This window comes from Clytia hemisphaerica, unplaced genomic scaffold (genome assembly GCF_902728285.1).
Source record: "Clytia hemisphaerica strain Z4C2 unplaced genomic scaffold, Clytia hemisphaerica genome assembly, whole genome shotgun sequence".
Taxonomy (NCBI): domain Eukaryota; kingdom Metazoa; phylum Cnidaria; class Hydrozoa; order Leptothecata; family Clytiidae; genus Clytia; species Clytia hemisphaerica.
The window spans coordinates 596,111-609,418 of record NW_027103336.1 but is presented as its reverse complement, the minus strand read 5'-3'; the positions used below and the strand labels follow the sequence as shown (position 1 = coordinate 609,418).

The 13,308-nt window shown below is 33.1% G+C and overlaps 1 protein-coding gene across 1 annotated transcript; it reads left to right on the top strand.

Annotated features, from left to right (window-relative positions):
* The first annotated feature begins 8,147 nt into the window (after window positions 1-8,147).
* Window positions 8,148-11,953, top strand: LOC136817877 (nucleotide exchange factor SIL1-like). The gene is made up of 5 exons (XM_067074212.1): window positions 8,148-8,265; window positions 8,467-8,973; window positions 9,156-9,471; window positions 9,781-10,095; window positions 11,169-11,953. Exons 1-5 carry the CDS (start codon window positions 8,199-8,201, stop codon window positions 11,452-11,454), a joined length of 1,491 nt encoding a protein of 496 aa, XP_066930313.1. The 5' UTR covers window positions 8,148-8,198; the 3' UTR covers window positions 11,455-11,953.
* The last annotated feature ends 1,355 nt before the right edge of the window (window positions 11,954-13,308 follow it).

Here is a 13,308-nt window from a genome sequence, read left to right as displayed (position 1 = left end):
TATTTTCCAGTATTTTCCATTGAATTTCAAATGGGATAAAACAAAGGCGATTTTCCAGTGGGGCTGAAACTGTAAGATATTTTTGGAAAGGAGGATGGAATTTTGGCCAATTTCTTCAATTGGACAGGGGTTCCACCGGGTCTGTGACACAGGGGTGTTCTTCCAGTGCCTCTTAAACAGTAGCCTCCAATTTCATGTATGTTACTTTTAATTTGTCTAGATTGAACATCTGTTAATCCGATTTAATCAGTACTTTCACCATCATTGAGTTACCTGGTCAAAACTGCAGGAGGTTGTAGGAATTTTTTTACCCGGTGGGGGTAAAAATAACGGGCCAAAACTCGGGGGATTGAAATTCCCCTATTTTATGGCTGGAGATTTGAATTCCATTGCCAGAAAATTTAGTGGGGATGGAAAAAATAGCACAATATTTCGTAGTATGCGGATTTTCTTATTTGATTATTTTCAGCGGAGACAAAAAGTAAAGGATAATTTTCCATCGGGGACGATATTTTCAACATTTTTTCCAGTGGGAAGGTGTCACAGTGGGACTGTGAGAAGAGTTGTGTTGATGAGTATCTTGTCAATGTCTGAGGAAGATAAAATACTTATGTCCGATGATTCTTTCACCAACGTGGTCGGGACATATTTTTTATTCAGATTAAGAATATGATTCGCTCTACTTATCCAAGATTTAAAACTAAAAACAATGATAGCCAGGGATCTTTATCAATCATCCATTAATTTTGAGTTACAATTAAAGAGAGCTCATTAAAGAATCTTTTAATGCCCGGAAAGAGAAGAGAGACATCCGGTTATGATGCCATTTACCGAAAACAAAGACGCATTTTTTTCTTGCTTTTTATTGCATTTCTTTGTTTTTTTGATGGCCTTGTTAGGAGGTGTTGGTACAACAAGGAAGGAGGATGGTTAACTGATTTTTAATCATTCCTTTTACGCTAAATTGAATTTGAGTAGAGCATATTCTGCTATAATTTGAAGGAACTTATTTGAACTTGTGATGTGTTTATTCATATTGTACTTTGATCCATTGATCGTACTTGACGTTGAGGATAAATGAAAGGACCGGAGACAAGCAGAATCCAAAAGCTACTTTTAGGAATATAAACCTTTTAGCCATGTAAGCCATGTAAGCCATCACCCATATGTCACTAGTTTTCCAGTCATTGTAGATGAATGGAAGAGTCAATATGGAGATTAGAATCTTTATTCAGTTGCTTATTTCGAATCAGGGTTTTCTGAGGAGTTTAGTTTCATCATATATGGTTTCATATAGACTTACAATCCAACAGGGAGTCAAGTGTCTAGCATTAGGTATATTATATTTGCCATGAGTATAAAATTTCCGAGTATTATCTCATCGAAAAAGACTTTATTTGCAATATTACAGTGTGTCTGAGATGCCATTGGTTTATTGTGTAGGAACGGAAAGCAATAGTTTGAGTTGATGAAACTTTTAGTTGTACAGGTTTGGTTAGCCAGTATCTTCCCACGAAGAGAAGTCAGTTACACCTTTGTTAAAACGTGATAAAAAAGCGGTTATCGTGTAACAGGGTCAACCTGACATTGTCATTCCCTGGTAGAAAATCTTGATAAGATCTTACCAAGATCTTTTAAAGAAACTTGGCAAGAACTTTGTAGGTTTCTTCTCAAGATCTGTGCAAAGAACTTTAAAGATCTTGACAAGATCTTGACACGATCGTTTAGGATCTTTAAAGATCTTTAAGGATTCTTGAAGGTTTAAGATCTTTCAAGAATCGTATTATTAAAATATACACACCCAAAAGATAAATCTGCTAAATTTTCTCCTTTCAACTAATAAAGAAATCATAAGATTCTTAGACCTGAATATTAATGGTTCCTAAATTTTAGAACCATATTTGCCTCGACCTTGACGATTACAAGATCTCAAAACAGATACACATGAGATTTTTTAACTTCAAATCAGTCTAACTGACGAGTTAGGCTAACTGTCTTGATCGCTATTTATCTATTATACTCCACTCCATTGTATTCTTCGCCGTTGTCAGCGCTAAATTACTCATTGTGGTGTATACAATATAGACTCTGTTGTGTAGCAATCTACTAATTTGCCGTAATTCTACAGATGTCTGTAGAAATATGAAATCTACATATTTTGTAGAATAATAATTCTACCCTATATACCCTATTTGTATGGTTGTATGTAAATTTGATTTATATTCTTTAAAAAAAGTCAAAATCGAAGATTTTATCATAACCACAAATTTACGTGTTATTGTGTTTATTCAACAATAACCCGAACTTTATAAGAAACACAAAGAATTATTTGTCAATTAAGATTTGGAAAGTCTCTTTATAAGAACTTGATAAGAAACGCTAAGAATCTTAAAGTTTCTTTGCATATTTGTCAATTAAGATTTGGAAAGTCTCTTTATAAGAACTTGATAAGAAACACAAAGAATCTTAAACTATTTTATTGTTGCAAGATTTCATAAGATTTCATAAGATTCTTCTTAAGAACTTAATAAGAAACCTAAATTTTCTTACTATGAATGTGTGCGAAGAATCTTGACAATTGTTAACAATTTCTTGACACGATCTTTAAAGATCTTTTTGTAATAAGAAATTTTCAAGATTGCATAAGAATCTTTGTAAGATCTTACAAAGATCTCTTAAGATTCTTACTTGTTAAAGATCTTTAAAGATCTTTAACGATCTTTTCAGATCTTATCAAGAATTTTTACCAGGGTTAAAATGTTCAAATTGTGGGAGTTCGAATATCGCTATTTCTAAGAGTATTTTTCACAATCATGCAATTTTTTTCGAAATTCACGCATTCACGCAAATTTTCCTCGAGTTTCACGCAATAAATAACCCGATTTTCAGAAAATCGGGGAAACATTGGAAAATCGGGAAAACTGCACATAATCGGTGGAAAAAGGAAAAATTCACGTAATCACGCACAAAATAGCCCATTTAATTCACCCATTCACGTATTCATGTTTTTTTTTTGTAGTTCACGCATTCACACTACCGAAAATGTCCATTTCACGCATTCACGCAAACCACTGGGGGAGCCCCTTTCACGGTGCAAATGAAATTCGAGTTAAAGAACATCAAACTATTGAGACTATACCCCACCAAATACTGTATCAAAAAGATTCGAGTTAAAGAACATCAAACTATTGAGACTGTACCCCACCAAATACTGTATCAAAAAGGTTCGAGTTAAAGAACATCAAACTATTGAGACTATACCCCACCAAATACTGTATCAAAAACGATATACTGAATTTTACGGTTTATTTTTGTCAAACTTTTGATTAGCTCTGGAAGGGATGGAAGCTATAGAATGCCGCTATGATTGCATTTGAATAATTTATGAAGAGAGCAATAACCGGAACCAGCAGCGATTCTAATTATTTTCATTCTAATAAATCAATCTGGATGGATCACAAAGGATTCTCCGACAAATGAATATAAATAAACTCTGTTGTTATTTTTTCTTACAATCAAATTGATTCGTTGATGAAAAGCCCATTAAATTAATTAGACAGTGCTGGTCAAAAGGCGTCGGTTTGGCGGTCATACAACCTTTCGACCAAAGCAATTAGTGAAGATGTATAATTTATTATTGCGTTCTTTTTCCTTTAGCTTTAATGCTTTATATCGTTTGATGTGTGCATAGAGAGTGGGATATTTTAAAGTATTTTTTGTAGCGTAAAAAGAAGAAAGGAAAGTGACACAAATAGATTCAATAGATTTAATCTTGGTTTAGGGTTCGATATCGATGTTTCGGGGGTTATCCAATGTTTAGAAATGGGATTATTTGACACTGTGTTATTTAGTCAAACGTGCCACACCCCTACAGTATATACCGGACAAATATTATAAACGAGGAAAATGAAAAAGTCAGTTTTCAAAATATTCAATCCCTTATTTGAGAAAAGAAAAATTTTCACACGCGTTTTTATTTTAACGGCGAGGTTGTTTTTCTTGAAAAAATATATTTGCGACGTCCAAATAGAAGATAATAAGAAGTGCAAATATAACCGATAATCAATTTATTTTACAAAATGTTCCTATTTGAAATCCGTTGCTCAAGCTCAAGGCAAATTAGACAAATGCGATGCCACGTGGCTGGTCATTAGATGTGGATTTGTGTCTTTGAAGAAAAATGGGAGGGAGGGAAGATTATTAGGATAATTATTTCATGTTTTCGTCTTTCTAAAACAAAGATATGATTTGGTGATGTATATTAGCTATCAAGATGAATCGTTGATGATCTTACAGAATGATGGATGATAAATGATTGAAAGGTCATGGTGATTTTCATATGAACGGTAAATTAGAAATGATTAGAAAGAGGCAACACGGACCATCGCACATTATAGCATTTAGTATTTTCATTTCTAAATAGCTCATTATACTTCACGTTCTAGATGGAATATGATAAAATTTAGAGACCTTTAAAATGTCAACACAAGATTTTAGAAAAGTTTGATCACCTGGATAGTAACTTTTAACGAATTTCCTTTGAAGCTGTTTTTTTTATAATTCTTCGAAAGTTTTTATCTTTTTAACAATATATTGAAAATAAAGTGTTGATAAATAAAGCTGTACTATTGAAACTTTTTTCACACTCACGTTGAAAATAGAGAGTTGATAATAGATAGCAAGGGGTTGAAGAGGATCGCACAGCCTTAATAGCAAGTTTGTGTATCTTCCACAGAGACGGTTACCGGTTCTGATCTGTCTATAGATCGACAGATCCTGGTGATCTCGATCAACGTGTGGACGGTATCAAAACTGAAGGAAGTGACTGACAAGATTTGAAACAACCCGATCTAGACAAATCAAAAGTAGGTGACATACATAAAATTGCTTTCAGAAACTCCACCTTAAAATGAAAATACATAAGATAAACTCGCTAACATGAAATTCGAATGTTTCTTCTCAAAAGTGGCTCTGGTTTGTGATTTTTAAACTGCGTGAGTTCAATATTATGGCATTGGAGAACTAAACAGATCTGTTTCATATGCCAAATATTAGTTAGGGCAAAGGCTGAAACAATCTGAACATTAAAAACAAAATGCTCATTTTCTGCATTTACGCCCTTTCCCGTGATGACAATGCATTGCGCGCGCAAAAAAAAAACGCGCGCACATCATGCCGAATAAAATTTTGCGGGAAAGTAGGTCGCCATCGGGCTCACAGTCTTTTCATAATTTTTTATGTTTTGCCATGTCAACTAAATTTCAGTTGACATGGCAAAACCTATAGATCAAAAATCCAAAACTATCAAATCTTGGTAGTAACCAATCAGTATTCACTTAGTAATTTCAAGTAAAGGTAAAAGCTGTATGATGCAATTTCGAGCCACTCAGAAAAAAACCAGTGTCGATTTTGGATTTCGAATAACGTCATCGACGTCATTATTTATAAATGGTAGCCGAAGATGTGGATTGAAAGAAACTGTACAAATTTTAGTACTTTTGTCTGCGATCTGTTCTACTTCTGTGCGATCACTTTCGATTTTATCGATTTTAAACAGGAAGAATTTTACTGTTTGTGAGAATATTTGGAACAGAAAATAGGTATTTTTAGTTTGATTATTCCAATGTTCAGGTCTGAGATTTTGGTTTTTTTATCATTCATGTAAACACGCATAAGCACAAAGTTTTGATTTGCTTTTGATTTGTGCCGGCGCGGCGGCCGTGGTTGTAGTGGCATTTTAGTATTTTTTGCCTGCGATGTTGTGGATAAGATTTGCACTACAGTATTTTTGATTTTCAGTTTTAGTATGAACCTTGTTCATGATACCAGACTGTCCGGTGTTTTTGTCTGGTGCTGAAAAGTATTGTATTGATAATTACTGTGTGAAGTCGGGTAACTTGCATCAGTGTGGAGGCTGCTAACATGATGCATAGAGCCCTCAAATGAATGACCTGTCTGGTCCTTAAAATACAAAGTTAAATCAAAACAAAAATGGTAGAGTAGAGCTGCGAGCGATTGATTGGTCAGTCATTTGAGGGCTTGCATATGTTAGCCTCCACTAATGATGCAAGTTACCCAACTTCACGGTACGCCAGCCAAAACTGATACATAAGAAGCTAGCTACACAAACAGTTACATCAAAATGCCTCGAAAATGTCAATATGAAAATTGCGTAATCAGAGAACGTATGTCTCGCTCATTATAAAAAGGCTGAGACAAACTTTCAATAATTGGATTGTAACATTGAGTTAAGTCTCTTTTGTTAAGTCACCAGGGGGTAAATAAAACAGACCTTGATACATTTATCGTTCGTTTCAACTTGACGATTTGTTTAAAACTCAGCCTCCTAAATATTTGGGGTAGGTAAAATATGTACAAAGAAATTCATACTTTTCCAACCCGGCGAATCTTTAAAAAAGAAGCGAACAATAGAATATAATTACCCTTTCCAAATAAACCTCTTCGGTGGCGAGCGTAGTCTACTCTGACGTAATTGTAAAATTTATGTGATGGGAGTTTGACATGGTAATGTAATGTTGTTTGGGGAATTATGAAGTTCTCTGGAATTTCGATTGCATTTATTCAGGTTGGTTTTTTATGACTTCTAATGGTACTTTTTCTAACGAGTTTGATTACTCTGTTCTCACACTTATGTCTTTTTTTTTCGCGTCCTTTTCCGTGATTACTTTTATTTATATTTTTAAAGACATGTAAGAAGGCATATTGATGTAACTGACAAATTCTTCTCAACACCCGGACCTTTTCCTTTTTAGCTTTTTATAGATGTTTTGGTGAAGGCGACAGTCTTTTGAATAACTAGGAGGACATTTTTGTGTTTTTTATCTCCTGATGCTGGTTTCTGTCAGTTGACACAAAATGACCTCTTCGTTAACAGAGATATCCTTGCAATAGACCTTTTGCTAATCACGATGTCATGTTGAATAATTCAAAACTCCCACATTGAAGCAATGACACAACATTGATGCAAAAAGTTTTTAATAGGCCTTCGCTTTTCAATCTGCCATATTTTGAATCATATGCAAAAATACGCATATGGTTCAAATTTAGTTAGAAAATATGGAAAACATAAGTTTACACAAAGTTTGTAAATGCTGACAAAGAATATTTATATAATAAAAGAAACGATAATAGGTTTTAACTTCATAATTTATAAAGAAATTGCTAAACATTAAAAATCTTTTTGAAATCTGTTCTTAAATAAAGTTATTAGCATTTTCTGTTATGATGCAATTAAAAAATTCCACTAAATGAAGTATACACATTTTCAAAACACAGAACTTGAAATCAGTGGGAAATCAGTGGGAGAGGCAAAATTGATCTTTCTTTTTTTTACACTTTATATAATTTATATGCCAATTATGCATGTAAGTTTGATATTAGTACTATCTTTTTGCATATGTTTTGCATACACTTTCTAAGGGAATTTCACCACGGCAATTCGGCCACCATAATTTTTGCATACAATCCAATATGGCGGATGGAAAGGCGAAAGGTTTTGAATATTTTCCTTTGGAATCTCACCACAGCAATTTGGCCACTGCAATAAAGCGAAAAGGCCTATTGCTGTATGGGGTTATTTTCTGACTATGCAATGTTGCTAATACAATGGGTAGAAAATGAAAGTGAAAATACCCTTTGTAATGCATCCAGGTAAATGGATAAGTTTAAAACGTGGTTATAAAGTCATTAGTATCGCGATAGCATGTTTTGAGCCTCAATTTTTCCAAACTTTAAAAGCTTGAGTTTGAATAAAAAAGAGTTTCTATCAAATAATTGTTTCATCTCTAAAGGAAAAAATTAGAAAATCAAAGAAAGACAGTTAGAAAATTTTATTAAGAAGTCCAAAGGGAGTTTAACTATGCTTTCTGAAAGCCATAATTTCTTTCCATGCTTTGAGTCTTAACTTAACCACCACCTAACTGTGTTAAGGGCCCATAATACAACACCACCAAAAATCAGTAGATAAGCTATTGCGAATCTGGAAGTGGCTTTATGTTCCTCTCAAATGAAAATTATATATGTTGTTTTTCATGGAAAAAGGCCCATAATTATCTTGACTCTTATCTTGAATTTCATCAGCTTTTTAAGGGAGGGAAAACCTTATAAAAATTCTATATGTAATAAAATACTTCCTTTTATTTGGCAGAGTAATTTTAAAACTGAAATATTGTTTAAGGATGCAGTACTTAACGTTATCTTGGTGTTTTGTTTGGACCTTAGTTGTTGCTGTTGCATTTCATCATTGTAAGTTTTTCTGCTTTATAAATTTTATTCCAAATAAAGAGTTTTTCAACCCTGACTGATCTTGTTTGAAAACTTTTTTCCCAATAAAAATATTATTAGATAAAAGATAAAAGCAGTTACGTTGACAATTAATAATGATAATAACTTCTTTTTCAGTTTTGGTCAGTCATCAAAATTGACTTTCTTTTCTTAACCTTTTAGTTTCATATGGGGAAAATGACATTGTTGTATCAGACATCAGTGAAGGTGTTGTTGATGGCATCCCAGATGAGATGCCAATCAAGGATGGTATCAATTCTGAGCGTTTCATACCAACCCATGAATGGCAAGTAATCAAAAGAGGGCAAGCCATACCTGCAGGACTCCATGTTCGGATGAACTTTCAAACAGGTGTCAAAGAAGCTAAGTTGATGGATTCTGAAAGTAGTGAGCAAAAGTCTGTGAAAAAAGGAGAACAATTCCAGGAATCAGATTCCAGCAGTAAATCTACTGATGAGACAAATAAGAATAAGAAAGGACCAAAAATTATTCTTGCTGATGAATTGCCAGCTGATACGTTTTCAAATGAAAAGATACATTATAAGAAATCACACTTGAAACAAGTTCTTCACGATTTCAAAGACAAGATCGGTACAAAGGATATAGAGCATGTCACTTGGTCTGATGATGCAAAGGATATGCTGCAAGAAAGTTTTGGTGAGGAAAAAGGTAAGTCCTACAATATTACAAATTTTATTGATTTTTTTCAGAAATCATTGAAATCAAGATTTATTTTGATTCCAATAATGAAAACTTGCAAACTTTATACATGCAAAATGATTTCCTGTCACAGATATCACTTTTCCCTATTCCAAAACATAACAATTATTTAATGATGGTTTTTATTTCAGATGAGCCAAAAACTGAAGCCAAAAAATTTCGTTCAATGGATGAGATTAAGAAAGATCTTGAAAAGAACATGGGCTGGAATATCAAATCGGATGTTCAAATCATGCAAGATATTGTTCACCAACTAAAAGATGAAAAAGCAACCGATAAAGAAAAATCTGTTTCACTAGATACTCTAGAAGATTACGTGCATCAAGTTGATAATGGACGCGATTTAGATAAGATTGGTGGATTGAAAGAAGTTGTTCACTTGTTGAATGACTCAAGTGAAATTTTACAAGAAAAAGCTGCTAATGTTATTGGTGGTGCTGCACAAAGGTAAACATGGAAATGAAATTTTGTGTTCATTGGCTCGTATTAAACAGGCAATTTTAAGCTTTATTCTATGATCAACTTTTTGTCTAGGATACATTTAAAATTTTAAAATATTTTGCCATTGTTTCCTCCTCCCTCCATTTTGAGATATAGTTGACCCTCTCTAATTCGATCTTCAATGATTCTTCTTCGAATCAGAGAAAGGTTAAGTGGAAGGAAATTTCCAGCTGAGGGGACCAATATTTTAGTTCAAATTACAGAAAGATTCGAATTGAGTGAATTGACTGTATTTGGTATTCTTCTATTTTTCAGCAACAAAGAGGTTCAAGATGCAATCTTCAAACACGGAGGCCTGAAATTCTTAATTCCAATGTTAGACTTAGCAAAAGAAAAGTTGACTCAGAAGAAAGGATTATATGCAGTATCAGCTGTCATTCGTGGCAATCATCAAATTCAAAATGAGTTTGTCAAATATGGAGGTTTAGGTTCAGTTCTTCGTATTATCAAAGAATCTGAATCAAATGCTTTGAAGGTGAAAGCTGTGACCATGATGTATGATCTCATTGTTGAACAAAATGAAATTATGCAGAAGTTGATTCAAGCTGGAAAGATGAAACCAGGAGAACAGTAAGTTGTTCTTGTTCTTGTTCTTTTGATTTGGCCATACCATTTTATATCCATACAGGGGGCTGGACAAACCATTTCTTTTGATTATCTTGTTGTTGAATATTTTGAATGTTGACTTCTACCGTTTTAGCATTTCATAGGACAGCCCTTCTACTTTAATGGGATAAATTTTCGCGGGGATTTAATTTCGCGGCCCCAATCCGCGACCCCAATAAAATACAAATTAAAATTTTTGAAAAGGGTCAAAACATTGAAATAAAATCTTTCTTATCATTGAAAATAAATTCTTTTGTTTTCCGTTTTCCCTCCTTTTCTTACATATCCTTTTAAATGTTTAATTTTAAATGTTTAATTTCAAGCCAGTTGGATTACCCTCTTACATTGAAAAGCTTTTAACAATAAGCGATCACTTTAGATAAAAATTTTTCCAATACCTCTTCCAAGTTTGTAAATTTGTGAAAATTTTTTTGAGGAAAACGATTTTTTGCTAACAAGCATATCGAGGATTTGACCTTTTTCGAGGGTTGCATGCCCTCATGTAGAAAAATATAATAAAAAACGATAAAAACAGAAATTTCGCGGATTGCAAAAAAAATCCAAATGTTTCGATGAAACTAATTTTCGCGGATGGGATTTTTTCAAATTTCCAATGGGACTTATTTTCGCGGATGACACCCAAATCCGCGAAATCCGCGAAAATTAATCCCCGCGAAAATTTATCCCATTAAAGTAAACTTATGAGCTTAGACGAATTTTACCTTACTACTATTTTAGGTGTACAAACTTTGGCGAGTAGAAACTTTCGCGATTTTCGCAAATTTTTGGCCTTTTTCGCGAAAGTAAATGTCTTTGAAAATTTTTAACAGGGCAATTCGCGAAAGTTTATGCTCGCGAAAAATCCTCAAAAAAATTGGAAATCTATAAAACCTCGAAATCGTAATAAATATCAAATTTTCTTCCTGATTTTTCGACCTCGCGAAAGTTTGTACGCCTAAAGTATTCAAAGAGAGGCCGGGGCTAAGGTTTGGTAAGGAGCTATATTTGTTCACAATCTTTTCCCATTTTTCATTCAGGTCTCCATTATTCAAATCTCTCAAAGAAGCTGGTTGGTGCCATCTACTTGTTCCAATGCTTCAAAGTGAAGATTATGATTCGAAAGAGAAAGTCATCCAAGCTCTCGTCGTTTCTGTCCAATCATGCGTCAAAGAACTCAAAAATGAAAAATATATTTCAGAGTTGACGAAGCAGTTAAAACTTCTTGAGACAACGATAGTAGAAGAAGATGATCAAGATTTTAAGAGTTATCTGGTATCGTTGAAACAACAACTTGATGAAAATATATTGAAACAATTAGTTTGATGAACACAGTTGTGTGTTAATGTGGAAGAGAAGGATTTGTTCTCGTGATACTTTAAGGACTGAGTGACAGATATCTTGGTTGCTTTTGAAATTGCAGAACCAAAATGATACAAATTCCCAGCTGTGAACTGGTATTAACTTGTCGAATTAAAACAAGCACATGTTTTTAACTTGAGTACCAATCTACTCAAAAACTTTCCCATGGAAGGTCGATGAACAGGCGATTTATTTTGGTATGAACTCATAAAGAATCAATACGAATAAAGACTAATGCAGAATATTCGCGTTCATATTTTTAACATAGTAGCATATTCATTTTTATATTGCGTAGTTGAGATCAAAATACTTCAACCTTTGAAATGCGGGGCATCAGTTTTGTAAGATGACGCGATACAGTGGGCTGGTGAAGATAAAGTTGACTGCAGCTCAACTTTTTTGGAATGAGCGTATTGTATGACGTCATTGATAGACAAATTGATCTCCCGTATCTTCTGTTAAGATTAATGGCTTGAGACCAACTTTTGGATTTAATGGTAGTGTCGTCTTTAATTTAGTAGATTAGATTGTTTTTAAAAAATCTTTAAAAAAGTATAATTTAGTTTTTTGAATTTTTATTAGAATAATTAATTGTACATAATTTTCTGTCCTATTAATTTGGAAGGTCAACATATTTATATGGCAGTTAAGTCACATTTTTTGTTGTATTAATTGTTAGGAAGTTGACTGCAGTTCAACTTTCTTTCTTGAAATTTGCACCAAACTGGATGTGTAAATTGCATATTGACATTGATTGACCTCTCTTTCACAATGAAAATTATTTTGTCAGGATTTAATTTAGTATATCAGCACATTTTGTAAAAATATTCTTTGTGGACTTAATCTTTTCTTTTTTTTTGCTGGTAGTTTTATCATTAGTTTATATTCTGTTTTTTTAATTTTTCAAACTCTTTTTTAGCATTTTGGCTTACATTCAAAAGGATCGACTGTAAGCAGAGATAGTAGGTAGTAGGATGCTTCTTCTACTGAATTTCTGCTAATAACACTCTTATTAAAAAACATTTGTTAGTTTTTTACTAACTTTTTTTGAATTTATTTATTAGACTTGGTGGGGAATAATTACATTACAACTTTAAAATCTTTTTTACGAATTTAACTTTATTGTAATATTTGAAAGTATCTTCTTGAAATTATGAGAAAATCGAACTAGTTTTTCAACAAAGATAATTTTCTTTTTTGCCTTGCCAGCACGAGAGACGCGTCTCCTTAGAAAATAATATCTTAAAAGAATTCAATGAGAATTTCTTGGAATAAACATTTAAAAAACGGTTGCTAAGGGACTTAGGAGTCACCCTGTCAACTTTAAAATCTCTTTTCTAGCCTTCCGAGTTGATATTTTCACTTGGGATTGTCAGAGTACGTTCTTATTGGTTGGTAAAATGTTCTGGCACTGAAAGTACGTTTTTCGAAATCTCGACCCAATGTTTTGAATTCCCAGGTATACATTGTGCACCCAAAAAAGCGGACAATTTTTTATATAAAGTAATATCCTCCGCTTAAAATAATTGAAATTCTCTGTTCAATCATGAACATATAAACGACTGGACATCTATTTTTTATTGTCTCTTTGAAGCGAGCTTCGTTGCCGCCTGTATTTCAAAATTGGTATAAAAAATCCGACAATATTCCGTCATAATTTTATTTTTTTGAATTATTTAGGTAAAATGATTGATAGAGTTTGAACATTACTCGTAATTCACAAAAACATTATCTTCGAATTTTTTCACAAGTTTGCAATATATTTTATCAACATTTTTCAACTCTGAAATGCAGAGTTTCAACTGCGTGTATACTTTT

Bases quoted from the DNA above. Each gene is read 5' to 3' on its own strand.
- LOC136817877 (XM_067074212.1), top strand. From the start codon at position 8,199: ATGCAGTACTTAACGTTATCTTGGTGTTTTGTTTGGACCTTAGTTGTT. The intron at 8,266-8,466 runs GTAAGTTTTTCT...TTAACCTTTTAG, and splicing joins TGCTGTTGCATTTCATCATT to TTTCATATGGGGAAAATGAC. The intron at 9,472-9,780 runs GTAAACATGGAA...TCTATTTTTCAG, and splicing joins ATTGGTGGTGCTGCACAAAG to CAACAAAGAGGTTCAAGATG.